The sequence below is a fragment of the Pleuronectes platessa genome, chromosome 10, assembly GCF_947347685.1.
Source record: "Pleuronectes platessa chromosome 10, fPlePla1.1, whole genome shotgun sequence".
Lineage (NCBI taxonomy): Eukaryota > Metazoa > Chordata > Actinopteri > Pleuronectiformes > Pleuronectidae > Pleuronectes > Pleuronectes platessa.
The window spans coordinates 6937709-6965553 of NC_070635.1; the positions used below are offsets into that span (position 1 = coordinate 6937709).

Here is a 27845-nt window from a genome sequence, read left to right on the forward strand (position 1 = left end):
AAAGTTCTAAAACATGTCTTACTTCCTGTTGCCACTAGGTGGCGCTATTAGTATCACTACATACTGACTAATAGATCTGTTCAGGTCGGGGCTCTGATGAAGCGGGAGCAATTTGGAGCTGATTGGACAATGAACTGTGGAGTGAAAAAATAAAACGTGTTTAAGGACGAATCAATAGGTGGCGCTATGACCCTGAGTTAATATTGTCATATGGAGTTGCGTCAAGCCGAGACACTGATCATGTGACACAATTGTGGGGCTGATTGGACAATGTACAGCAGAGTTATGACATCTTCTTGTCAAGCAGCAGCTGAGATGAAAGGTAATCAGCTATCATGACTTTGTATGGTGTTTAACAACAGGAATGATTTAAGAAGGATTATCAGATATGGTTAATGATACGTTCATGCTGTGTCAATCGTGTGATTATGTACTTTCCCATTTTTGACACAAGTATATTTGTCTTTTGAAATATTTATCTGTACCTGTACTAATGAAATGTTTGGTTCGGGTCGGATTGACCTGGAGAATTAATCTGAAGCTGACGTAACAGGTACGTGGTGTTTCTGCTGTCAGACAGTAGATCAGTTTGATGAATATATGTTCCTCTTACCAACGTAACAGGAATGAAGATAAAAGCTCAGGTGTTTTGTGGCCGAATATTTAATCAATTGTTTGCTCCTTCTTTGTCTACGTCTACAGAGAAGAGCGATGGATCGTGCAGGGAGGATTAAGAGAGTTGGCGTTCGCTATTACGAAACGCACAATGTGAAAAACAAGAACAAGAACAGAAAGGCCCCAGCAGCAGCCACAGAGGGCCAGAGGACCAAGATATCAAAGCACTAAGGATGGAGTTATATAACACAACATGTGTATTAGATCTTTATTTCATTTGGCCAAATAAGGCCAAGCTTTGATTGAAAAAGTACAGTTGATAAAAGGTGGAATTCTAACTTGAGTGTTTAAGGGTCTTTATGAAGTGGCCACGCGATGCCTTATTCAGACTGTCACTCAGGACAATGACGTCATGTTCAACCCCTCCGTGTTTGAATGACATTTCATTCATCATTTACAGGTGTAATGCTCTCTTGATGTTCAAGTTTTCATCAGACAAATGGGGAAATGGTAACTCAGGGTTTTTCATTTTGCAGTCATTTCTTCGGTGTGATCCCTTCCAGCTGGTTCTGAAAAGAAAGACCAATGGTTTGAATATTAAGACAGGCAACACAGCTTCAACAAGGCAGCTGATGTTTGGGAAAACACCTTTCCTTTTATATGTGATGATGAAACCTCACCTTGAGTTGCTGATTGGTTCTCTTTAGGAACTGAATCTCCTCTGTAAACTTCTTCTCTTCCACCTGACGCTTTTCAGCTTCTCTCTGTTCTATCACGTCACATTTAGCTTTCTCTTCGTTCAGTTCCCTATTCAGGTCTTGAATCTCATTCTTCAGATCAGCGGTCTAGATTCAAACATACAACGAGACACTCGTGAGCAAGTTACAGACACAAAATGTGCTGCCACCGTCCTTATTTTAGGGTCTCTTAAAGAGAAATGGCACTCTCTACTGGACTCCTAGCAGCAAACTGTAATCATATTCCCATATCTTTAGATTACATGTCTAAATTCATTTTGAAATCCAAATATCAGATATCGGGGCTTTTGTTCCTCAGTATTTGTAATTCATAAAAAATCTAATAAACTCAATGCCCTCACGCTTTTCTCCGTGTCAGCTTTGCCCTGCTCGGCCTGCAGTGCTTTCCTCATGCCGAACCCGATGCTGCTCTCGTACAGGGTCTCATGGACAGCAAAGGACATATTAATCTCATCTCGAACCCGCAACAGCAGCAGACCCCTCTCAGCACAATTGATGGTCACCTGTCGGATGATCTCATCTGTGGAATAATAGAGATACAGGATGTAAATAAGTGTTTGTGTTGCTGTGTAGGAATAAATGTGACCAACAAGGATCTAGTGCCAAGAGTCTAAAAACCTAGCCATAGTATCTTCCACCATTGTAAAGTGCATTGTGTTTACCAAAGCACTGGGTGTAGAGCTCCCTGCGAACAGGACAGATGCCCGTGTCTCTGGCCTGCCTCCTCTGTAGGTTTGTGTCCAGCAGTTCCTCGAGGCGCACCACATCTGTTCTTGTACAAGGAGTGCTGGACACTTGCTGCAGCCATTGTTGTTTCCCTACCATCCATTCTCTGTAAAGAAGCAGATGTTGAGATAAATACCACAGTGGGTTTAACCCCTCTGAGCGATGATGGTGATAAATGTACCTTGGTGGAAAGATGGTGTCCAAAGTGGCCTCATTTCCCTTCCAGGTGTCCTCAGTAGAGGAGAATCTAGGTGCTGGTGGAACAGGGCCGGAGTCACTGGACTGCTGAGGGCCCGCTCTTGAAGGGCGCGCCTGGGGTGGAAAGTATGAAGTGTTACATGTTTCAATCACTTAACTTAGCCTTATAAACTGTTCCTGCTTCACACCTCACTCATACACTCAAACTCAGCCAGACCTGCTCCACAAACAAGCTTCACCATGTTTAAGACCAGACAGAACAGTGTTAACGTGATCTTGTCAATGCTTCGCCACAGACGGGAAAAATTAACAGCTACAATTTCAGTGCTTGCACTATTTGCACCCAATAATTGTTTTTTTTTAATAGCTGTCATTGTCTTTGTGTAAGCACACCGAGTTTTTAGCCTAAATGTCCCTGTTAACCTCGTCCAGAACCGCGTTCTCGGGTAGATAACAGAGGACATTTAAGCTAAAAGCACGTTTTTAATGATCTCGTTTCGAGTTGAATTTGAATGTCGGGGCTTACGGACACTTGGATGACACCATAGGGGCAGTATGGAGGCATATTATTGATTTTTTTCTGTTGTTTTTATACATTTGAAGAAGTGGTCCCACTTTACTTCAATTGTATTGGATTTGTCTGCAACACTATTTACCCCTGAGATTCAAAAAGTGTTGAGTGTCCTCAAACACTTCACCAACTCTTCCATTGGCGTAGTGCTGAGTAGATAATGAGAGCATTTTCTTTTTTGGGTGAACTATCCCTTTAATATAAAGTTTCCCCCTTTTCTTCTTTTTTCCTTACTACATTTCACATATGAACACAATCAACAAATACTAAATACGAAACAGTTTTAACACTTTCTCTTTGTTCCCCCCTTCCTGTTGTTCAGAGAGAGAAGTTAGTCTAAACAACTATGACAACTGACCTTAGGTGATTTCTCTTCTGTGGTCCTGCTGATCAGAACCGGGGTGCTGTATTTCAGGAGAGAGTCTGTTGGTGGGATCATCGTGTTCTGCTGTGATGACGGAAAAATAAAATCAGGATCTTTATGGTTTATGGTGCAGATCAGCCCTTAGCGCTTTTTGCATCAGGGCAAAAAGAGCAACTGGCCTAGCAACTTCCGGTGTAATCACACATTAGGATGTTATTACTCGGGCTACGAGCAGAACTGTGTGGGCCCGAGCACTTGTGAACTTTGAACCTGATTGGAGGGCGGAAAGGGACCGGGCCAACCGGCTCCATTTTTCTTGTGTATTGTGCTCTTAAAGAAGGATAAACGCTTCCCTCCCTCTGTCCATCAAGCAACTCCGAACCATGCCCACTGATCACGCTTTACAACCATGCCATCAAGTGTAGACCACACTGTGAACATTTGATTATAAATCCATTAAAGTTGTACAACGAGGCTTACTTCCTGTTGCCAGTAGGTGGTGCTATGTCTATCCCTACATACTGACTAGTTCAGGTTAGGGTTAGTCCAATTGGTGCGCCATCTACACAGGAAGTGAAGTGTTTATCCTTCCCATGGTGCACAAAACGCATGCAACGCTCTTTGTCCATACATACCTAGCTGTGTATCAACCCTATCTTTCTAGTACACACTAATGCTTTAGTTTTTTACACTGAGAACTTGAAACCCCATGAATATAACCATTTTCCACCACATCATTTGCCTCTTGAATTTCCTCCCATTATTTGATGAATATTTCTTCCTCATTTCCTAAAGGCTCCATCATTAGCAAAGAGGGTCTCTCCCCTCACCCAACATCATCTTGAACTTGAGAGAACACATCAATAATCATAATGGAAAACAACATTGGACTAATGATTGAGGAGTACCATTTTACACCATATACCTTCCCGATAAAGCTGTCCCAATTCTTACTCGAATAAACGTATTAAATTACAGTCTCTGTTACAATTATAGACATGTACTGTGTCTTCTTATTCTTCTTCATTCCCTGTTTTCCTTTATGATGATGATATCAAAGACCGTTAAGGTGTCTATGATATTGCAGCCAATCCGAGTCTACATAAACAAATAAAGTGACAAAAAAGGTGTTAATGGATGAACGGATTGATGGATGAAAGGCAATGCCTTTGACCTTGTCTTGTAGATTAGAAGACACACCGACAGATCCAACAAATTCCGACATTATCAGAAATCTGGAGGAGAAGGCAAATAAGCAGATCAAGCTCTGCACTTGGAGATCATTAAAATCAGCAAATGTTTAGAAATTCTTCAAGGATGTGTTTAAAGACCTGCAGAGAAATTTGGCTCTGAGAGGGATGTTCTGGAGGCCCTAGTCCATGGCTGTTATCGTTATATAGATTGAAGAAAGACGCAAAAATAAAAATGCAAGAGATTTGACATTGAAGACAACGTGCCTAAAATATTATATATAATGTTTTGGTCAAACCCGTTTTTCCTCTAATAACAGCACAATAAACATGGCTTATTTCTAAATAAACTGGTCTCTATTCCAAATGTAATAACCTTAGTGGGAGAAAATTTGGTGCCTTGCCTCTAAATATCTAATAGTAATATCAACTGATTCATAATTATAACGCTTTTCTAGAGGAAAATAAAAAAGGATATTAATATATTCAAGTCTTCTCTGGTTCCAGAAAATATCTTGTCGTGTCCCACTCCTCTGCCCAGTTATTGCTGCCCCAATATATTGCGTCTGAACTCTCCCTCTCTTATGAAGAAATGTATGTTTGGCTTTACTACCTCCAAAACAAATCATTATTAATAATATATAAATTCAATACTAAAATCCCAAAACAAGAGGACTTTGAAAACACTGTATTCATGTTCCCTCTATAATAAAGATAGTTAAGTTGAATTCTGTGGTCACGTGTTGAAGTTCTGTCAATGAGATTCACAAAAATAATAATTATGATTATTCAGTTATGGAAGTGTTTTCGTTTCTGGCCGACGAAGATTTTTTCGCACAACACCGGAACCAATGTCACCAGTGTGCAGCGTTTACGTCGGGATAAATATGCGGCGGACCACCGGAACCGGAAAAGCGTGATCTGATTACGACAGTCGAAGTTTGCGCTGGTTACGTTTGGACTTTTCCTTTGTCTCGTGTTTACTTTTGCGGGGTCGAACATGTGCGTTTAGTCGCATCGGCGGTCGAACTGATACATGTTTAAAAAGATGGCCAAAGAAAAGCGACACCGGAGAAGAGATTCGCCGGAGCGAGAGAGCAAAGTCAAGATAAAGGAGGAGAAAGTGAGCCCCGCTAGGCCACAGACATCCCGACGCTCCCGGTCCAGATCCTCCAGTCCCCAGAGGAGGAGAACCAGCAGGTTGGTACAGCAGTAACATCCCATCGTGTCGCTATTAACGTGTAATTGTGTAATTTAACCCCGCCAACCATCGCCATTAAAGCGCTAGCATGGTTTGATTGTTAGCATTTTACGTCACATGTACAAACCCGGCTGGTCGCGTGGAACGGAAACAGTGCTATGTGTTTGAGGACCGGTGTTTTATTCTCGACTCCGTGTCCGTGTTGTGCGTGCAGGTCCCCGGGCAAGACGAGGGAGCGCTCCCCGAAAAGAGGCAGCGGATCCCCGAGGAACCGGAGGAGTCCCCCGCGCGCTGGAGCTGATGTCAAAATAAAGCGGGTGATTTAGGTTTTTTTTCAGATAACTGACGAACAGCGTTGATGAAAAGATGCTTCAGGGTATTTAACACCTTCACAGACATATTGAATTATCGAGAACTGGCACCTTCATCTGCTGCTGGTGTGTAATTTGTGCTAATGCATCCATTAGACACTGTGTTACACTGGGTACTTGGTTTCTACGCTCAAGCCAGGGGTTTGTTGTGTATTAGGAATGGTCAGCACCATAAGTTGACAGTAAGGAACTGTAAAACAACCAGAAAACACTTTCAAATATAGTCAAATTTGATCTGAATCCAACTCGCTCAGCTTGTTGTTATGTGCAAAGACAATATTTGTTGTTGTTGTGTTGTGACGGGAACTGTCGGGGCTGTAATGATATGTCAAATCCACTGTTCGGTTCATACCTCGGTTTAATATCTTAGAGACAGGGGTCTTAGTTGGTGTTTAAGAAAAAGCAGCTGACACTACAACATTTGGATTCAGTGCGTGCGTTTTCCTCCCACTGGCTCAATGTCCAGAGTTCAATTCGTACAAAAACAAACAAAAGTTCCTCTTTGACCTCCGCAATAATTTCTCTGAAGAAACCAGTCCCTTCCCTGTTGGTGCTGATTATGCGGTGTTGTGATTGGAGTGTGACACATGCGCACACACGCAACAGGTGGCAGCGTGTGGGAGTAGGAAGGGAGATGTGTCGCAGATCTCTCACCAAAAGAGACAAATAACAGAACCCTTTGGTGAATTTAGTCGAGGTTCTTCACCAATTAAATAACAAATGTTATTTTATTACACATAACATTAGAGTAAAGAGTAAACCTCAACATTTATAATAGAAAGGCTAGAATACAGTAATATGCTCAAGCGCAATGTCAGTAATTTTTTGTTACTTGTTTTTTGAATGATTAATAATCTCTTCTGTCTTCTTTCCTAATGTTTCTCAGGAGCGGGATGAGCATCGGGCTGCTGATGGCGGTGCTGGTGGAGGTGCTTGTGGTGGTGGTGCCGGTGGTCGGAGGAGACGAAACGACCAGCCCGAAGAGGGGCGGAGCCGGTGGGAATCGGACAGACCGCGGGAGAGAGAGCGCGGCGGAGACAGACACCGAGACCGAGAAGCGCTCTCCTCTCAACAAGCCGAGCGACAGCAGCACAACGAGCGGCGCAGGGAAAACCACCAGCGGCGCGGGGAAAACCAGGAGCAAGATTTCGGGGTTCCTGACGGAGGGGGTGACGGTGCAGATGCTCCTCCTGTCGATAAGGAGAAGCCCGACTTTGGGCTGTCGGGGGCGCTCACCGAAGATACCAACACATTCCGAGGGGTGGTGATCAAGTACAACGAGCCAGCCGAGGCTCGAATTCCCAAGCGCAGGTGGCGACTTTACCCGTTCAAGAATGACGAGCCCCTCCCGGTCATGTACGTTCACAGACAGAGTGCCTATTTGTTGGGGCGGCAGAGAAAAATTGCTGATATCCCCATTGACCATCCATCGTGCTCCAAGCAACATGCGGTGTTCCAGTATAGGTAAGAATAACAATCACCAGCTGAGGTGTTTTCATTTGTTCTTTATTTACTATATAATTTAGACCAATACATTCAAACTTTAGTATTTTTTTTAACAGTGTTTTACTTGATTATGAGTAAACATGTCTAATATGTATGTCTTTCCTCAGACTGGTGCCGTTTACACGTGCAGATGGGACCTCTGGCCGCAGGGTGAGGCCTTACGTCATTGACCTTGGTTCCGGCAACGGCACCTACCTGAACAACCAGCGTATCGAATCCCAGCGCTATTATGAGCTCAAAGAAAAGGACGTTCTCAAGTTCGGCTTTAGCAGCCGCGAATACGTCCTCCTGCACGAGACCTCAGACACGAGCGAGGTGGACGTCAAGCAGGACGAGGAAGACGAGGAAGACGAGGGCCTCGACGAGTGAATCGCTCCCGTGGGCTCTGTTGCCTCGGTTCATTCAGGTTAGACAGCATCGTCACCAGTGATCAACAAAGAGCTGTTTCTGTAGGGAGTGGAACAATGAATTAAACTGTGGGACTTAGCTAGAACAATGGAACAAGGCTGGTTTGTGTATTCTGTAATTTACCGAACTCTTGTTTAAACCTGCCACAACTGTCTCGAAGAAGACTTATACTCTCAGGTTGTTTGTGCAATGTCTGTGTGATGCATGACCGATCTCTCATCTGACAGTGCCCATCATTTACGAAGTGCTCAGTGCCAGATAACGATATCTTGCTAGACACAATAGTTAAATTTATATTTTTGGATCTCAGCACTGAGTACAAAGTATACCAGAAGTCTAATCTCTCGTCTGTATATGATCAAGTGGAATGTGAACTTTACATTCATGTTAAATAAGCGCCGCTTATTGCCAGAGAAAACATACAACTTTTAGTCATATTGCCTTTTTGCTTTTGTAGTGCAGGGACAATAGTTGATGTTGTGTGTATTTAATGACTCCCCTTTTATTTTTGTCTGTTCAGAGGCCCACAGCATTCATAGTAAGATTTTCATTTTTCTACTGTAAATAAAAAAAGAAAAAGTCCATTGTCTTGGTTTTAATGTAGACACCTCTTCAAATCTGTCTTTTTTTCTATTGAGCTTTGTTTTTCGATACATTTTTTAAAACGATGTTATGTGATAATAAGATTATGAAGAGTAATCATTATGGAAATGTATTACTAATAGAAAGACCCGCTTTGAGAACTGCTTTACGTTATAAAGCTTAGATGAACTGTAATGTTTTACTTTTAAATTCGGACAAAACTAGACTGTTGAGTTGCTGGCAGGATTTCTCAAAAACAACGGGTTTCCACAGAAGAACTTGGTGATGGATGGGGCGTGGGTAAAAAATAAAAAACTATACAAATTATAGGCCTTTTTGTCTAAAATATTGAATCTCAATGTTGGTAAAGGAAGGAGAGTGTGGCGAGTTGACCGAGAGCAGAGGCCCAGTATAACCACCTGAGGGAGACTGGGAGAAACCCTGGGTCGCTTCCTCAAGCATTTATTTAGTTACTTCTGCTGCCCGGTGGTGTGAACTCGCAAATTATTTTATTAAGTTTACTGACACTTGTATTTAAATTTGATTTGGATTAAGATTTGACCTTTAGCCTTGTATTCCTGTTCGACATACTGTACATTCAGACTCCACCAACCAAATATAAAACCAGGGCTGAACAACAACATTGTTTTAGCTTTAGAATCAGGGAAGGTTGGAAAACGTATGAATTGTACCTAGTAAAATAAAAATAGAATTGTGTGTGTATAGCACCTTAAATTGTTGTGTTATTTAATAAAATTGTAAATATGTCCTGGGGGACATTAAAGAGGTTGAGAGTCTTGAACAAATAAGTAAGAAGGGTTGGGTGACCGTGATGATAAGAGACAGCAACTGTAACCATCCAACTTTATAACAAAACATCCTGGTCTTAATTGTGGTCTGATATAAATCACTTTTTATTATTTAATAACCCATACCCATGGATGGCCACACCTCCTCCTGTTGGCGCCTCCCTGTGGAGAGGAGTGTGTCCCAGAAGGTCCCAGATCCTCTCTTTGCTTCCTCATCACAGATCTTCTATTGATTTGTTTGGGAAAGATGGCTCACTACTGTGGTGAAAAGCTGAACTGAAATATTAGGAGAGATCCTCGATGGTTCCAAGTTGGCCACTTTTTCATAATGTCACTTATAACTTGCTCATATTGAACATGTATATTTATTAATCCTTGATAGGTGACACAGATAATTCATCTCACTCTTGTTCATGGTGACCAACCTGTCTGCATTTCAAGTTTCAGGAGATTTTACGTTAGTATTTATGAGACAATTAAAGGCAAAGTTGGCTACTTTCTCAGGTCACTCACAAACTGCTCCTATTGAATATTGTTTTCTAAATCCTTCGCCGGTATATACATATTTAACAAGCAGAAACAATTATATAAGAATAAATTAAATAATACATCATATATAAATATTTTCTCCACTTGTTACTTTATTTACTTATATTGTGAGACTGTTTCTGTGGAGTTGGAGATAAAAAATAATTTGGTTTGATTAGGTGACATTTAATGAGCCACCATTATTACTATTTTATTAGATTTAAATGTTGTTGGTATTGTTTCATTCAGTAATGTACGGTGGCAGCAGCAGGGGTCATGTGAGAGCCGAGGCGTTTGGTTTCAGTCTATAACCGGCGCTCGGGCGGGCGGGTGGAGCAGGAACAGCCGAGGGGGGCGGGTCGAGCGGAGAGAGGAGCAGCAGGAATGTGGCAGGAGGTGAAAGCCGAGGCGGAGACACACCTGGGAACTTTCAGAAACACGCAACCCAGACGAGCGAGCCCCGACCCGGGCAGGAGCTGAGTCCGAGCCGCGGAGACAAGAAGAAGAAGATGTTCACCACGGAGCGCAGGAGGATGAGCCGGCGCATGAGTCTGCACGAGGTGAAGAGGAAGGACCCGGTGCGTGTGTCCGCCGGGAGCTTCTGGCAGGACTCCCTGGCGATGGAACTGAGCTCCAGCGGCCCCGGGAAGCAGCTCGTGTCCCCGCGGAGCCGCACCAGGGAGGTGTCCGTGGCCTACATCGTGAACGAGGACGCGTCGGTGCCGCAGACGGAGGAGAACTTGTCCCTGAAGAGTCTGAAGGAAGCGTGCGCGGACGCACACGCCGCCTTCAAGACCATCCCGTTCGAGCGGATCTCTCTGGGGACCACCGACATCCTGGATAGTTTCTACAACGCAGGCAAGTGCAGGCACGCGGACACACGCACGCCGCGGGCAGACAGCTTCTCTGCGCCAAATTACGCAAACTTTACTCAAAACTTACTGACGTTTTTACTCCACAGACGTAGCGGTGGTGGAGATGAGCGACTCCTTCTGTCAGCCCTCCCTCTTCTATCACCTGGGAGTGAGGGAAAGTTTCAGCATGACCAACAACATCATTCTGTACTGTTACAAACAGGACAGTGACCTGCAGGCCCTCAAGGTAACAACACAAACATCTACTGTCTGTTCTATTCTATCCTATCCTATCCTATTCTATTCTATTCTATTCTACAAACAACACAGTGACCTGCAGACCCTCAAGGTAACAACACACCCATCTACTGTCTGTTCTGTTCTATTCTGTTTTATTCTACAAACAAGACCTGCAGGCTCTCAAGGTAACTTCACATCAACCTGTTCTATCCTATTCTGTTCTATTTTATTCGTTTCTATCCTATTATGCTCTATTCTAATCTCTTTTATTCTATTTTGTTCTGTTCCATTTTGTCCTATTCTTTTCTATATTATTCTCTTCTATTCTGTTCTTTTCTGTTCTATTCTATTCTATCCTTTCCTTTCCTGTTTATATGATGAAGATGAAGAAGATATTATATCAATGATAAACGCCAAAGATAATTTGAAATCAGTTGTATGTGTGTAAGATATGAACTGAAATAGTATTAAAAGCAAAACAACTGCCCGCTGATGTGTGTGTGTGTGTGAGTTTGTCCCTGTGTGACGTGTGTGTTGTCGTCCTCCAGGAGCAGTGTGGAAGTTACACCTTCATCCCGTACGTAGTGTCCCCTCAGGGTAAAGTGTTCGCCTGCGACACCACGATAATGACCGGCATCAAGGAGCTGATCCAGCCGAGCTTCCAGCTGGAGCCTCTCCTCAAGCCGCTGGTGGAGAGGCTGGTGCATCTGCTGAGCAACGTTCACACTCAGTCCAGGTCAGGCGCTCGCAGCACGGCTCCGTTCACCGACATGTGCTTTGCCAAAAACATCATCCTCTCAGATTACACACGCACCTGCACACACCGGAACTGGCTGCTTGAGTCTGATGCTAAATGACCTTTCTGCTCTTGACTCTTGACAGCGAGTACTTCAAGGAGTCGATCCGGCACGAGATCCGAATGGCCCGGGAGCGGCTCAGCGGCCAGGCCCTGAGCGACGAGCTGAGCAACATCCAGAAACGCCTGGACAGCGTGGAGCTGCTCACCCCCGACATAGTTATGAACCTGATATTGTCCTACAGGGACATCCAGGTGTGTGTGTGTGTGCATCTGTGTCGGAGATAAATGCAGGAAGTAATTATTCTTTATTGTGGAATTATAGTTGTATATTAACAATGATACGAAATCGAGGTAAAAGCCTGTATAGATGTAACACCACTGAGGTTTCAAAGGATCTCTTGTAATAGATTTGAGTATTGCATGCCATCAAATGTGAGCCTGGTTAATAATGCATGGTAATTCCACACCGTCTCATTGCAGGACTACGATGCCATAATAAATCTGGTGGAGACTCTGAAGCACCTGCCCATGTGTTTGGTATCCAGACATCAGAATATCCAGTTTCACTACATATTTGCTCTCAACAGGTAACGTGGCTCCTATTGTTCTATAAGTAAACGGCTGGAATCTCTCCTTCTGCCTTTTTAAAGTATTTTTATAACCATCACCCTGAAGTCTTTATTCAGCCTTTTTGAAGTATCATGGGCTTTTCGTCAGCTGATACCATCCCATTTGATCCCATGTCAGGAGGAACCACCCTGGAGATCGCAGCAAAGCTCTGGAAAACATTCTGCCCATGGTGGAGTCGGGGGGGAAGGTGGCATCAGATGTCTACTGCCTGTGTGGACGCATCTACAAAGACACGTTCATGAGCTCCGCGTTCACCGATCAGAGCAGCAGGGACCAGGCGTGCTATTGGTACGACCCCTTTGTGTGTTATTTGTACCTAATGAGAACTTAAGGTATTTAACATCTGCCTGGTGTTATTATATTTGCAGCACGTTTACGTTGCATTATTATCTGTGCCCCCTATGTCTTGGTGCAGTGGTATATTCCTCATAGTGTTTATCTTTGTGTTGTTTCCTCAGGTATGGACGAGCTTTCGAGACCGAGCCCACTCTGCACTCGGGCATTAACAACGTGGTCCTCCTGATGGCAGCCGGCCACGAGTTTGACACTTCTATAGAGCTGCGTAAATTAGGTGAGAGACAAAATGGGTCACAAATGTGCATCACATGATCTACAAGGGAAATAACTATGATTTTCAAATGCATACAATGATTTAAAAGAAAAATAATCAAAGTGTACACAAATTGTTTGGTATTTGTGTATGTGTGTGTGTACTTGCATGCGCATTTGTGAGCACCAAGAGTTATAATATGTTTGTTCATATTTGCAAATGTTATTTTTCACTTTCAGATCATGTGATGTGCATTTGCATATTTTGAGGCAATTTCTTTTCCGTATTTCTGAGACAATTGAATACAAACACAAATCTTTGAGCATGTGGACACAATACAACTTCATGGTCTCTAGTTTTACTGTGTCATGAAACATACTATTGATGTGTTATAGAATATGTGATACACAGATTATCCTTATATATGCTACACTTTTTCGTTTTCCAACTGAATGAGCTTGTAGCTGCATCATGTGTTTTCCTATGTTCATCCATTAATTCGTGTTTGTAAAATGATTTGTGCTGATTCATTTGGTTCATATGTTGATTTGTGCCGCGCCCATGCGTTGCTGTCTAGGAGTGACGTTGAGCTCCCTGCTTGGCCGGAAGGGGAGCCTGGAGATGATGAGGGACTACTGGGATGTCGGCTTCTACCTCGGAGCCAACATCTTAGTTAACGAACACAGGAAAGTCATCGAGGCCTCGGAGAAGCTCTACCGGCTTAAGGCTCCGATATGGTGAGGCCTAACCACCAGATCTCGATTAGCACTTATCAGGATGTTTCATCGTCATCATCCGGTTTCAGTCACCAGAGCATGTGTGTTTCATTTTGACTGCTTTGATTAAAAAGTTTAAAAAAGACAACCCTGTGGATTAGAAATATTCCTCCGGCCTTATTTTCATATTCATCTAATGTGGATTAATGAGAGTTGTGTGTTCCTCTTGAGGTACGTGGGATCTATTATGGAGACGTACATCTTGTACCGTCAGTTTGCCAAGCCGCCGGAGGTGAAGGCTCCTAAGCAGGATACCGTGGACTTCTGGATGGAGCTGCTGCTGCAGACCTGTAAACCCACGGTCTCCACAGGCCGCTGCCCGGTAAGACCACATTTAATAGATAACAAAAAACTGACAACTCTCTGTAAGCTTGTATCTGGTCAACGCACACACACACACACCGAAGCCGGAGTGCCCAGATAAAAAGAAAAACACACACAGGGAGAACATTCAAACTCCACACAGAGAGACCCCGGCTGAAACCAGATCTCCAACCTTCTCGCCATGTTGCCCCGTTCTAAATGATTTGAAATAGATTTTATGTTGTGAACTGCTGGTTTCCAGGTGCTGATTCTGGAGCCCAGTAAAGTCCTACAACCGGCTATCGTGTGCGTGAGTGAGGACGATGAAAGTCGCACTGTCCAGTTGAAACACGTCACAGCCTTAAAGGTATGTAGACCCTCTGTCTCCACCAAGCCTCCCTCTTGACTGATGTGTGACCTGCAGTACACTCTCAGTGGACAAGGACGAAGGACATTTTCTTACATGAATTTATGATCCGGTGAATGTTTAATCCAGGACGGGTGTAGGTGTGTTGCCTTGAGCGTGAAACACATTTATGATCCTCCTTCCTCCCGGGGAAGTTTATTTGCTTTCTCTTTTCTTGCACCTCTGTGCATACATGCAAAACCTGCTCCTTTCCTTCTTTGTTCTTACGTCGTCTTTTTGATTTCCACAGAAAGGCTTACACCAGTGGACTTTCCCGGCCTCTGCAATCCGCGGAGTGAGGTAAAGTGCAGTGAAGCATCTGCTCTCAGTTCTGGGTGTGTCCCGGCCGACGGCAGCGCCAGAGGACCCAAAACACAGGGGTTGTCTGGGAAACCTTGGCTGTCGGTGGGATTTTTGTTCTGTCAATATGATTTCCAGGCTGCTGTTTGCATGCAGCTTTTTGTTCATCCACTTTGTACTTTGGACTCGTATGCAGATTGGCCACAAGGGCAGTTTCTCAGCATTACCCCCAAAACACTTTATCTGCATTTACTGATTGAATCAATTACTTCCCACCGTTTGTTGACCTAAAGCTGATACTGAAATTCAAACAGGAGCTATTGCTTCCCTGCAGCAGGAAACGGGTTGATAGCAGAGGCTTTCAATCGGTGCATGCATCCTTTTTAGTAGAAGGTTAATTCGAGCTAACCATCCCCAGCTCCAACATGTAGTTGTATTTTGAGACTATTTTTGGAGACCCTGTGACAAAATTATTTTTCTCCCGTTTCTTAAAATCGTCATCTTATCACATGAAATACCAGCAGTGAGGATTTATGTGTGTTTGTGCGCGCTCCCAGACTTTGATGCCGAGGAGGCTGAACAGATGACGCTCAGGGAAATAGAGCTAAAAGGCCCAAATACAAAGGTCGGCCTCAGAGGCGCCAGGTCCTCGAGGTCCTCAGGGGCATGTGCTCTGAAGAGGGGGGGGGGGGGGGCAGGCAGGCATTCTGTTAGAGGAGGGTCCTTGTTTACTTGTTTTGTCGTGCTTGTGCTGTAACGTCAGTAATGAGTGATCATGAGGAATCACCAAAACATTTATCAGTCAAACAGTTAATATGGGGAAAAATATGAATGTGTTGCGCTGCATGTGGTTGTGAGTGGTTCAACTGGATTTGTTATGAGTCCTGTCATCTTAGAATAATTAAAATTGTGTGTTCTTCCCTCTTAAGTGCTTCAAAGATTGATGAGCGGAGCTGCTTCCTGTACGTCCACTACAACTCCGACGACTTCCAGCTCTGCTTCCCCTCCGAGCTTCACTGCGAAGGGTGAGCGACTAATGAAGGTTCAAAGATACAGCAGGGCAGAGTGAGTGTGCTTGTGTGTGTGTGTGTGTGCGTGAGAGGCAGTGACATATTTACTGGCCCACTGACTGTGCAGATAAAGACCTGCAGCCTGGAACCTGCAACAGATCATTACAGGGTAATAGGTGATCAAGCTTTGCAGACTGTCTTTGCACTGAATTCTCCGGACACGATCCTGCTGTAATCACACATTCAGGCTCATTAGGATATTCATTCGCGGGCAGGCAGAGAAACGTTCCTGGAAATGGATTCCTCTATGGATTTTATGACAAAAATAAATTCTAAACACTGGATTTTACGTGTAAAGGCTACAGCTGCGTCTTATGTAATTGTTGTTCTCTTTAGTTTATTTACTTATACTCCCTGAAACACATTTCAACCACACGATTCCCAGAGAGCACATGTTCATCCACGTCACTGTCTTCTTTCCCACTGTTCCAGTTTCTGCGAGCTGGTGAACTCTCTGCTCCAGCAGGCTGAGGACTCGGCTCAGGACATGAATCGTCAGACTGAAGGAATACTCGAGGTCTGTTTGTCGGCCCTTCACTCCTCTGACGCAGGGTGCGCTCTGTTTGAGGACTCGCTTCAACAAGCAGAAAAAAAAAGGATTATTTACTTCTGGAGAAAATGTTAATTCTCCGAAACTGAGACATTCCTTCTGATGATGATCATAATTTGGCCCCGTCGACTGTTTTTGTTAGTCAAATTGATAAACTAACCAAAATATAACTGTTGTTTTTATTCTTAAAATACGGGACTAAAATGAAACATCTGTTCTCGTAACATTTCCTCTCTTACACTACTTGTGCATTCTCATTCATACCGACCTCCTCTCATCCCACAGTACATCTATGAGACCAATGAGAACGGGGACAAGGTGGTTCTGGGTAGAGGGACGTACGGTGTGGTCTACGCCGGGAGGGACCTGAGCAATCAAGTACGCATCGCCATCAAAGAGATCCCCGAGAAGGACAGCACGTACGAGACAAACCTCTTTCAGTCTGAGTCGTGTCTCACTGGGAGACACTGAGCTCCAGTGTTTCTCACGTTAATGTGTTTTTTTCCATAATGCCATAATGGGACAGGATTTGGCAGGCGCCACGCTCACTGGCACGCTCTGGATCCCCGCTGCTCTTTAGGAAACTTTTGGGGGGGAGGTGGATGCGTGTTTAGTTTTCATTCTTTGCACATCACTCCACAATCTGCACAAAGAGCTCAGGCCTGTGCTGCAGTCAGTGGCACATGGGAATGATTCAGTGGAAGGGAAATGTGATCTTTAAATGATCTTCAGATGCACTTGAGCCAAAGCTCTCTGTGTCCAAGCTGCAGCAGAGTGTTTGTTTCTATCGCTCCTCTGATGTGGTAATCATCAGGCTGAGCGGAAAGTCGTGAAGATCCCGAAAAACAGAGGGGGGGGCTTTCAGTGTGGCGCAACAGCAGCTGTCATGTGACATCGTGCACTGGCTGGTTAGGGTTGTTCAGGGGAAGAGTGCTGAATGTATTTTTAAATGGTCAAGTCCTCTCAGCATCAATTTCTGAATGGACATTTTAAAAAGAGCATCATTAACAGCAATAACTGCACGTATCAGCAATGTAGTATTAATTTGGTCTGGGTTAGAAATGGTTTATATTACACGGAGTGCTGGGCAATATGGCTAAAAATGATATCAAATGAAAAAATCACATATCAGTCTATATTAATAATTATAATATCAAGATAAATGTAAAATTACAATTTCTCTTAAGTTTAAACACAGTTTTTTTGCTCCTGAGATAAGGCTGTAGTTTTAAACTCTTACATGTTATTCCTCCTTTCTGTGCTCACACAATGAACGATGACTATAATATTGCTGTAATTATTATAATTGTTGATATTGTCTTACTGCCCAAGCCTAACACGTTGTTATACCCTGCAATTACAGTTGTCACTTTCACTTACATTTCCAAATGAGGTGTTTAAGCAAAGAAGAAAGCCTCCGGTCAAACCTGTCTTTGTTGCCCGTGTTCCAGGTACTCGCAGCCCCTGCATGAGGAGATCGCTCTGCACAAGAGGCTCAAACACAGGAACATCGTGCAGTACCTGGGCTCCGTGAGTCAGGACGGTTTCATCAAGATCTTCATGGAGGAAGTTCCAGGAGGTAGTGATCCCAGCAGTTCAACAAACCTGTTTGACCGCCTTGAAATATTTAATGAAAGATCGCACCTCGCTGGAGGAAACATAAAACGTTACCCAACTCTAAAAACAAATGAATTTGCCCTCTGTCCTCGGTGATGTGTTGAGATATTCAAATGCATGTGTGATTATGCAATGTCTACTGGAAACCGGTTTAGGGAAGTTGTTGGTTCCAGTGAAATCCTGCCCATGGGAGCCAGGGACAGTGACCACATGTTTGTCTGACATCACCGGGTGTAGCTAAGAGTTGAGAAATACACCCAATTTACCACAAAAACAAAAATGAACATCGTCTAGTGTCTTTTATATTTTGTTTTCTCCTCAGCCCCTTTGAACGTGCAGGAAAAACTTATTTATCACAATATTCTATTAAATGCTATTCTATAAATGAACCAGCATTTTCTATTTCCCATTATTGCTCGTAGGCAGTTTGTCATCTCTGCTGCGCTCCAAATGGGGGCCTCTGAAAGACAACGAGGCCACCATCATATTCTACACCAAGCAGATCCTGGAGGGGCTCAAGTATCTCCACGACAATCAGATCGTCCACAGAGACATCAAGGTGAGCTGAACACCCAGAGACACTGAGAGGAACACGTCACATGAGAGGTTTTAATTTTGCATAATAGAACTTGATGTGAGATTATGAATCTGTGCTGCAGGGGGACAATGTATTAATCAACACGTACAGTGGAGTATTGAAGATCTCTGACTTTGGAACCTCCAAACGTTTAGCAGGGATCAACCCCTGTACTGAGACATTTGCTGGTGAGACGCTGCTTATATATAAAGATATGTTTTTATTTCTGAAGTGATTTACAGTCGCTGCATTCTCGTCATTTTTTCGTGATTTCTCACCAGGAACTCTTCAGTATATGGCCCCAGAGATTATAGACCAGGGGCCTCGGGGTTATGGGAAGCCGGCTGACATCTGGTCCCTCGGCTGCACAATTATAGAAATGGCGACAGGCAAACCCCCCTTTCATGAGCTGGGAAGTCCCCAGGCGGCCATGTTCAAGGTGAAGAAGGGAAAGTTGTTCTGTCAGATAGTTTGAAATGTGAAAGATGTGAATGTTTCTGTGGTTGTTAGAGGGACTTTAATGGATTTGGACGGAGATACAGATAATTGGACTCAATCTTTAGATGGACTGAAAAGTTTTTCACAGACATTCATGATGCCCAGATGATGCATGCTAGAGTTGTGTGTGTGTGTGTTGTGTTGTCTGTTTGTGCATGTTAGCGTGGTGATATAAGCATTTAGCACATAATATTGCTGTAGTCTTTATTTAATGAAAGTTATAACTTCCACCTTTTTGTCTTCTAAAATGAAAGTTAAATGGACATATGAACTATTTCCTTTACAGATCAATGATGATAAACTCTGCAAGTAACCTTTACACATTCCTGTCTAGGTTGGCATGTTTAAGATCCACCCCAAGGTTCCTGAGTGCATGTCGGACGAGGCCAAAGCTTTCATCATGAACAGTTTCGATCCAAACCCGGACGACAGAGCGACGGCCACAGAGCTGCTGGCGAACGCCTTCCTCAGGTCGTCCCCCAGGAAGAAGGCCAGGGCTCCGCAGGAAGCCGAACCCAAAGAATCCCTTTCTAGTAATGAGACCTCACTGCACTTTAAACTCACACACTGCTCTTCTGTTACACATTTTGTCAGTTGATCTTATTTTCACATCGCTTTCAAACCTTTATTATTGCACATATTTTGTGTGATATTATCAGAGATTTTGATCAGAGATACAAAGCCACTAATAACCGTCTTGTGTTTTGCAGCTGACTATCAGCGCAGCCTCTCTGTGCCCATCTCCATCCTGGTGGAGGACACTGATTCATACTCAGGTTCCATCGACCTGTCCTGTTCCCTGGACCTCCGGACAAGCCTGTACACCCTCAGAACACGTGAAGCCTCCGAGAGCCCCCCCAGCACCAGCAGCTTCCTGCCGTGAGTTTGAATATTATCTCTGCGTCTGGCAGAATCAAACAGGATCTTACATACGTGGCAAACCACAGTGAGGCTTCAGTCAGGGTCTCTGTTGAGGCTACTTCCTTTTGGTGTTACATCACAGTATCTACTGCCAAAATAAACCATAACTTGCCTGTGAAATGCATAGATGTGATGTATTAATTTTAATATCTTGCTGCTGTCTTCATGTGTTTTTATTTCTAAGCATTTCCACCACTTGTTTTTCTTGCATCTCTGTTGTTGACGTGGTGTGCTTTACCTCTCTGTTGCCACCTGCTGTCCAGAATACCAGAGGACTCGACATTAGACATGTGCAGTCCTGCATCAACAGAGGAGAATATGGGTCTGTTCATGCTGAGGAAGGACAGCGAGAGAAGAGCAACTCTGCACCGGGTTCTCACCGACGACATCGGTCACGTCATCGCTCACATACAGGAGTCAGTGCCTCAGGTGGGTGGGGGTCGGGGTTTATAAAGTCACAACAGAACATTGTGTTGAAATCTGTTAACTGTAAGTTCTTTATCAGACAGATTATTGATTCATCATTAAGTTTTGGTTAGTTATTATATTTCACAGACGCTGTTTATCAGAGTCAACAAAGTCTGAGCTAATTGACAAAAGACGTGTTTCCTCAAACGAGCTCTGAATATTTGGATCCCGTCTTTGGAAAGTTGTTGCTCAAGATGCTCAGACATGTTGTTGCTCCGTTCAAACAATATTAGGACCTGTGTGTGTTTGAGCAACCGCACGGCACGACTATCTGCAGTGACTGGAAAGTTAATATTAAAGTTGGCATGCAAAGTTAATAACAAGACAATAACCTAGAGCCTGCAGGTATTTTCCCCTCTTTTTACTTTGGCATTGGTCTTAAAAACACTTTGCTCCAGAACAAACAGTACACTTGTTTTCGTTTCCTGTCTATGACTATTTCCAGTATGAGAACAATAAAAAAAAAAAATGTGTTACTATTTCTGTTTATCTATGAGTTCATTTTTTTCTGTCCAAAGGTTGGGAAGGGGTCATCGCTCTCTGCAGACCACATCACCAAGCTCATTGGTTGCCTGCGAGACAACATCCACTCCCCGGACAGGAAGCAGCTGACCGGTGGTTTGCTGGATGTCCGGGCCGCCCTGCTCGCAGCCACAGTACCTCTGAACAGCCTGCAGGCGGTGCTGTTCAGCTTCCAAGATGCAGTGAGTCAGCTCGCAGACTTTTTCTTCTGGTGATTATTCAGATGTCTTTGTCTTATCGGGGTTGAATTAAACCAACCGCTGTGCACGCAGGTGAAGAAGGTTCTGAAGCAGCAGCAGGTGAAACCTCACTGGATGTTTGCTCTGGACAATCTCCTGAGGCAGGCGGTACAGGACGCCATCTGTGTGCTGCTACCAGGTAGAGCTCCATCTTTTTCTACACGAGTGCAAGAATATGGGTTTTTAATTCTAAGAGAGTGACAAGCAGATACTCGAGGTGATAAGCACGTCAATATCATCCAGTTGTGTTTGTGTCTTCCTCTCCACGTGGCACCAGTTGGAACACTAAACTGACAGAGTAACTGACTACATTTGGGTGTTGTAAGGTCACAGTGGCCTCACAAAACATGTGTTCGGCCTCTTGGACATTTCATCTCGAGTCTGCCTTTCGGGAATTTCTTCAAATGTTGGATTGACTGCACTGGTCGTGGAAGGAAAACATCTGTTCAGCAGGAATTGTCGGTTTTCATGTATTTATTTAGTTGTTTATTCCTGTGAGTGATTTTTTCCCCTTGTCATTGTTGCTTCTGTTCATCTGCCCCCATCTCTTCCTCTCAGAGCTGAAAATCCATCTGCAGTCCTCGTTTGAGAATGACTGCACCGCTGAGGAGCTGAGTTCTGACCCCGACACTCCTGTGCTTCTCGTGCCTGACCAGCTGGAGGCGCCAGCATACCTGGAGGAAACCGAAGAGATAAACGACATCACGCCCACCGCCGACCGCTTCTCTCCCACAGACCTGGTCCTCAGAACCAACTGTCCCCTCAGCGAGAAACTCAGAGAGCTGCGACTCGAGACCCAAAGGTGACACTCAGCTTCTCTTTTTTATCACGATGCCGGGCTACGTCTGTTTCCGATGGTTTTAATATGTGTCCAACAATAATCATCAGTTGAAGTCATAGCTATAAAAAGGCTTTTCATGGCCACGCAATCAGACATCGATGTTTAAATGAGATGTTTCTGCTGAGTGACGATGGCTGTCTGTGTTTCAGACTGCTGAGTCAGCTGAGTGAGAAGGAGAGGGAGTACCAGGATCTGCTCAGGAGCTCAGTCCACAGGAAACAGGAACAGATAGATGCACTGAGGAAAGAGGCCATCACGGACGGTAATGTTTTCCGTTTTACCACACAGACACTATGGTCTAAGCACCAGATGAGGTCGATAATGTTTTCTCCCATGAACTCTGGACATTTTCAGGTGAATCACTGTCAGCAGTTGGTCTTTCTCACGTGTAGCAGACAGCAGGAGATCCCCCTGTGTCAGATGCATTCTTACCTTTGGTTTAGCCGAGTGGTGGCACCAGGGGAGAGCGTGAAAGAGACAGGAAAGACACGTAATCATCACTTGACTTGACTCACTGCTCGCTGTGAATTCTACACACTAATAGAATCAGTAGAGCACACACCTCGGCCAACTGTCTCCATATGAAACCACAATTAACTCCTGTTAACTCCAGTCCTCTAAACATGAATGATTGTTTTCATCAAGATTCATTAATTATTCCCTTGGAAATTGGTGAAGATGTAAAAAATCTTGCAATCCACTTACTAATTCCACAAACATCTTTCTTTCTGTACGTAACTGTTCATCGTAGAGCAGAGGTAATTAGGAGACATTTTCAAGGGGAAAACCAAAAGAAACTGTAACATCGGAACATACCCTCTAAATATTGTATTTATGTAATAAAATAGACTGGGAAAAATCCAAATCTTTCCTTTTTAAATAGTTGTTATGTGGACTTTTCAAAGAATCTGTCTAAACCTCCAAATCCAGGACAATGAGCAGGTTCAACATTCAAGGAAATGTACATGATCTGGGTCTAGTGTCACCATTAGGCACCTTGATTTAGAACCAGTAACTCTTTGTTTTGCCCCTGCTGGTAATCTGTGATAAATAACATAAACCACCTTCAAATGGAGGATAATGAGAACACTTTGAAAATCTGCTTAGTTTTTAGCCATTTCCTAAGAGTTAGTCAGAACTAGTCTGATGATCAGCCACACAAGCAGCAGCATGATTACACCGAGGCGACCAAGCCCTTCGTGGGCTCATCAGTACGCTGAGTGATGCCTCATTACTGTTTCTGAACACTTGCACCAGAGGATGCCAACCACACCTCAGCTTCAGGCTCTGGATATCTGCTCGACTGGTTCCTGGCAGAGGCGTAAACCATCGCATCATCGGCTAATGTGCTCAAACTTGACTCGTCAGTTCGGATAATGATTTTAGAGTCTGGCCGTGGAAACACAATGAGGGTTTCTGTCTGTGTGTAACACTGATACCTTGACATATTTAATGTCTCTAACTTGCACCAAGTGTCAGAACAGGAAGCCTGAGGTTGTGTTTTAATGTCTTTACTTTACAGGAGTTGAATCGGCTTCACAGAAAACACACAATCCAGAGATGAAGGCGTTGGTGCATTGGCTCAAGTCTGTCCCTGTAGATCAAGATACCATTGATAAGGTAAACTCTGCATTCCTTGTTCTACTTCCTGCTGAGGCTGGTATTACTCATCCACCCTCCGTTAATCCACACCTGCATGATCCTGTTTTCTCTAGGTGCTCTCCCAGGAGTTCACCTTGGACGGTCTCCTCCACATGGCCTCCAGGGACGATTTGATGTATTGTGGAATAAGGTGAGTCTCCTCCACCCGTCAGGCTCACAGAGATGTTAGAAGGGAAGTGGCTCAGAGGTGGTGGGGGTGAGGACAGAACAGTGTCTAAGGTCAAGTTGATCTTGGAGGTGATTCCTGTGGACACTATGAGATATAACATAAGGTTATTGTGTCATATACCTCTGGCTTTGCCCGTCTCTGCTTTAACATTCGGGCAGTGGCAGACTTATGATTTTTCTAGATCAGGGGCATTAAAGGGGCCACAATTTATTCAGGGGGGGGGGGGGCAATTACATGTCCAACATCCATGCACAGTGCCTGATTCAAGTGCACAATGAAATCATTGCTTGTTTACCGTTAGCTCTATAGCTTCAAGCAAAGCAGATTGTCATGTTTATTATGCTGCTTCACAATATCACCAAACTAGGTCTTTTGTCAGTGTTGTAATCGAGAAACCCCCTAGAGGCTGAAGTTATGTGTTTTATGTTTAATTCTATTTAAAGTTATTTTCCTCTGTGCCATGTTGCCTGTTCAGAGGCGGCATGCTTTGTCGACTCTGGGCCACCATCACACTTCGCAGAAAGACCGAGCTCAGCAAACACAGTGAGGACAGCGAGGACACTCTCCTCTAATGGACGCTGATGTTGTACATCAAAGGTCAGACTTATTGACAGGCCGGTCCTGTGCTGTTATCTGGAGGAAGAGAAGCAGCGGTGAACACAGCTGATGTACAGCCGAATCGTTTCTGGACCTCGTGAATGTTTATTTTTCTAAACATACTGATCGCTCCTTCCGGTTTTTGTGCATGTACAATTATCTGGACCCAGAAACTTGCTAGCATTTCTTTTTAACATTTTCTCAGGGCTTTGGCAAGTGGGAAAAGAAGTTATACCTTCATAAATAAGCTGTGTTGTAGCGTATTGCTTTATTTGCAAAGAAGCTCAACATTATTTTAAAGATGCCTTCTCATGAGGCTGTTTTACAGAAAACTTAGCCGGACCTAAGTTTTTAAGGGTATTCTGTATTTAAACCTGTTGTTTTTACCATGAATCCTGTTTAAATCTCCTCAAATAATAAACAGGAACATCGAATCCATCTGACTGGCTTCTTATCTGCATGCAGCTGTTTGTTTGCAACAAGGAGTGGGGGCGGGGGGGGGGGGGGGGGGGGGGGGGGTTGTGACGTAGCGGCTGGAAGAAGTAATGAATTGGTGGACAGTCTTTAAATTCCACACGTGTTTCCTCATCTGTTTTCACTGTGTTGACATCGCCTAGGAACAGTGTGTTTGTGTGCGCGCGAGTGTGTGGTTGTGTGTGAGTGTGTGAGTGTCTGTGTGTGAGTGTCTGTGAGTGAGTGTGTGCGAGTGTGTGCGTGTGTGTGTGTGTGTGTGTGCGTGCGAGTGTGTGCGTGTTTTCTCTTGTAGCAACTCCTCTGAGTCGATCTAATGCTTTAATGAGGACTTGTTTTTCCTGATGACTCATTTTGTCAGGTCTTCACTTCTTTCAGGTTCAAAGGTTCAAAGTTATTAATGCAATGAAATTGTTATTTTCCGTCTACCTGGATGTATTGAAATGTGAGGAGAATTAAAGAAAACATAGATATGAATGCACATTTGTATCCACTTATCAACATCACATACATACTGAAGTAGACAGTCCTGTGGTTAAAGGGATTTTGCAAATCAGATATTCTGGAATTATCGGTGTAATTCAAAATCTCTTGTAAGTGTAAGAGTTAAGTTATCAGTCAGTACCTGATTTATTTTCCTCAGTATCTCTCGCTGTGTTTTCTCAGGAGTCGTGTGTCGGATCAGGATGTTTCATGATCACGATGAACTGCACAAACACTAGTTAACTGCCACTTGCATGTCGGCACCAGTGCTCTGTTAATAGAGAAATGGCTTCATTGAGAGACGGGGCGTTGTGGCACTCACTCTTATGAGTAATGCTTTAGTCACTATCTGGTTTTCAGCTATTGGCTGTAACTGTAATGACTAATGAAGTGTTCATATCCCTCTGACATGGCCTCGTGTGACCAGACAATTGGAGCGTGATGATGTATGACTAACAAATATGATATTCAATGAGGATGCTCTACAATTTTCATTTTATTAAATTGTCAAGCAATGATTGAATTAGTCTACAACATGCTGCGGCCCACAAACAACAGCAACCCCCCCCCCCTCTACCCGGTTTATGACTTCCATTATTCATCAGCATCACAAAGTCCCAAAAAACTCTGCCAATCATTTTTATCCCCCTGCAGCCAAACGACTGATCAGGCCTCTCACAGTGAAGATGGCAGCATTTTATTTATTTCCTCTAGAATCTGAACCAACAAGAAGGAGGTAGTCCGATAAATCAAGCTGGGAATCTTCCTCGTGTGTCCTTGGAGGGTGTCAAAAAGAAAATGAACTCACGTCATCAACCAAATTGAATTAGGCGTCATCCCGTCCTCTTGTTCCACTCTGCTGCTTCACTATTATTGTGATAAATATATATATACATATATAAGGTTTTCTTGACATTTGACAAATAGTTATTTGAGTATCTACATCTTTTAAATGATACAGAAAACAGTCCTCTTATATATATTATAATAATATAATGTTATAAATGACTAAGTGTAATATTGTACGCGGGTAAATTAAAACATATTTACATTTCTCTCTGTTTCTTTAATGTAAACTCACATAAAGCAGCTGTCGTCGTGTTTGACAAACTGATTCTAACGTGCTCCGTTTACAATGAGTCCCATTGTCTTAGATCAGTGGTTCCCAAACTTTTTACAGTCTCGTACCCCTTCAGACATTCAATCTCCAGCTAAGTACCCCCCCCCCCCCCCCCCCCCCCCCTACGCACGTATACAGCCTATAACACTTGAAACTTTGAAATTGTCAGGGATTTCAGGACTTATAATAATCGTAGATGACAAAATAATGTCATCTACGAAATTCTTAAGGATCAATTAATCGATTGTCGATTAATTATGCCCATCCCTAGTTTTGACTAACGGTCACTAACCTACCTGTAACTATTTTTGGCAGTGTAATTATTTTTGCTGAATATGGGTATTTTTGGCAATGCGAGTTGGCTATTCAGACTATTTAATATTGCGCGATTATTTATAGCTCAGTTTGAAAATGTAATGGGCTTTTTCACTTTGAAAACGCAGATAAAATGTTCTCCCCACGTACCCCCTGAACCACTTCGCGTACCCCTTGGGGTACATGTACCCCAGTTTGGGAACCGAGGATCTAGATTAACTAGATTTATCCCTGCCTTTCAATAGGGTTTTTAAAAGGACATTTTACCGATTTCCTAGGGAACAATCCTATTTAGGGGTAAGATTTCAAGCATAATCATTTGTTTGAAATGAGTCAAAAAGAAAATGTATTCAATGTTTACAAGAACTATGATCTGGTCCCATCTGTGCAATAAATGATTATATGTAAATTAAAGGCATTTACAGATGCAAGTGTCCATTTTCTAACAAATGTTGCTATTAACAGAAAGTGTTTTCTTCATTTGCAGTGCGTTCAGCTCTCTCGGCCAACGTAACCATGTAATCCCACCCCGGAGCGGCCGGAGGCGGTGTGGAGCATCAGACAACACCGTGGTAGTCTCGCACTAAAACGGAAGCAAGAAGTCCCTCAAACGTGTATCCAACATGTCCGATCTCAGTGTTGTTACTTGCTGAGACGCTACGAGCCGAGATCTTTTTATTTCACTGCCCGCACATTAAAGTTGTCCAGCGACGGTTGAAGGAGCGTTAAAGCCTCAAAATGCCTGAGAGGAAGAAGAAGCTGACGAAGAAGAGGAGACACCCGTTCAATAAAGACACGGAGGCGGACTCTGACTGTACATCGTGCCCACTGACTTCAAACAGCGCTGCAAACGTTTTGCCTGCCATATTAGTGCTAGTGATTTCCCTCGAAGGACACATTTCCACGTGGTGGTTTGACCAAATTAAAACTGTTGTTGTAAAAACTCTTGAAAGCGACACATTTACCAATATGAAACAGGCATTATCGTTCCTTATTAGCATGAATGCTACTAGCCCCCCTATACCCCAACCCCCCCCCCC

General features: G+C 43.6%; 3 protein-coding genes across 5 annotated transcripts; 2 read left to right on the forward strand and 1 right to left on the reverse strand.

Moving 5' to 3' along the window:
* Positions 1-1030: 1030 nt before the first annotated feature.
* LOC128449854 (axonemal dynein light intermediate polypeptide 1) lies at positions 1031-3307 on the reverse strand. Its single transcript, XM_053433189.1, has 7 exons — positions 3227-3307; positions 2515-2517; positions 2281-2411; positions 2036-2205; positions 1715-1893; positions 1296-1460; positions 1031-1184 (listed from the first exon to the last, which is right to left on the reverse strand). Exons 1-7 carry the CDS (start codon positions 3305-3307, stop codon positions 1152-1154), a joined length of 762 nt encoding a protein of 253 aa, XP_053289164.1. The 3' UTR covers positions 1031-1151.
* Positions 3308-5321: 2014 nt separating this feature from the next.
* On the forward strand, positions 5322-8490 carry snip1 (Smad nuclear interacting protein). Its single transcript, XM_053433190.1, has 4 exons — positions 5322-5622; positions 5838-5940; positions 6881-7458; positions 7608-8490. Exons 1-4 carry the CDS (start codon positions 5459-5461, stop codon positions 7867-7869), a joined length of 1107 nt encoding a protein of 368 aa, XP_053289165.1. The 5' UTR covers positions 5322-5458; the 3' UTR covers positions 7870-8490.
* A 1722-nt stretch (positions 8491-10212) lies between these two features.
* On the forward strand, positions 10213-27837 carry si:ch211-1i11.3 (mitogen-activated protein kinase kinase kinase 5). Of its 3 annotated transcripts, XM_053433113.1 has the most exons (29): positions 10215-10685; positions 10789-10928; positions 11470-11657; positions 11804-11972; positions 12201-12307; positions 12468-12638; positions 12809-12921; positions 13478-13637; positions 13848-13998; positions 14242-14346; positions 14636-14685; positions 15615-15710; positions 16188-16272; positions 16591-16724; positions 17757-17884; positions 18345-18481; positions 18582-18687; positions 18781-18938; positions 19332-19530; positions 19708-19876; positions 20182-20347; positions 20905-21090; positions 21181-21286; positions 21706-21949; positions 22138-22250; positions 23511-23608; positions 23704-23780; positions 24295-24416; positions 27293-27837. In XM_053433113.1, the coding sequence occupies exons 1-28, from the start codon at positions 10337-10339 to the stop codon at positions 24389-24391; spliced, it is 4002 nt and encodes a 1333-aa protein (XP_053289088.1). In that variant the 5' UTR covers positions 10215-10336; the 3' UTR covers positions 24392-24416; positions 27293-27837. The 3 variants fall into 3 exon arrangements, with proteins under 3 accessions (XP_053289085.1, XP_053289088.1, XP_053289087.1); XM_053433110.1 differs by lacking the exon at positions 24295-24416 and having other exon boundaries at positions 10213-10685; XM_053433112.1 differs by lacking the exon at positions 27293-27837 and having other exon boundaries at positions 24295-24850.
* Positions 27838-27845: the final 8 nt, after the last annotated feature.

Bases quoted from the DNA above. Each gene is read 5' to 3' on its own strand.
- LOC128449854 (XM_053433189.1), bottom strand. From the start codon at position 3,307: ATGATCCCACCAACAGACTCTCTCCTGAAATACAGCACCCCGGTTCTG. The intron at 2,206-2,280 runs GTACATTTATCA...GCTTCTTTACAG, and splicing joins GACACCATCTTTCCACCAAG to AGAATGGATGGTAGGGAAAC. The intron at 1,894-2,035 runs GTAAACACAATG...ATTATTCCACAG, and splicing joins GCTCTACACCCAGTGCTTTG to ATGAGATCATCCGACAGGTG.
- snip1 (XM_053433190.1), top strand. From the start codon at position 5,459: ATGTTTAAAAAGATGGCCAAAGAAAAGCGACACCGGAGAAGAGATTCG. The intron at 5,941-6,880 runs GTGATTTAGGTT...AATGTTTCTCAG, and splicing joins CTGATGTCAAAATAAAGCGG to GAGCGGGATGAGCATCGGGC. The intron at 7,459-7,607 runs GTAAGAATAACA...GTCTTTCCTCAG, and splicing joins CATGCGGTGTTCCAGTATAG to ACTGGTGCCGTTTACACGTG.
- si:ch211-1i11.3 (XM_053433110.1), top strand. From the start codon at position 10,337: ATGTTCACCACGGAGCGCAGGAGGATGAGCCGGCGCATGAGTCTGCAC. The intron at 11,658-11,803 runs GTCAGGCGCTCG...GACTCTTGACAG, and splicing joins AACGTTCACACTCAGTCCAG to CGAGTACTTCAAGGAGTCGA. The intron at 23,609-23,703 runs GTAAACTCTGCA...TGTTTTCTCTAG, and splicing joins ATCAAGATACCATTGATAAG to GTGCTCTCCCAGGAGTTCAC.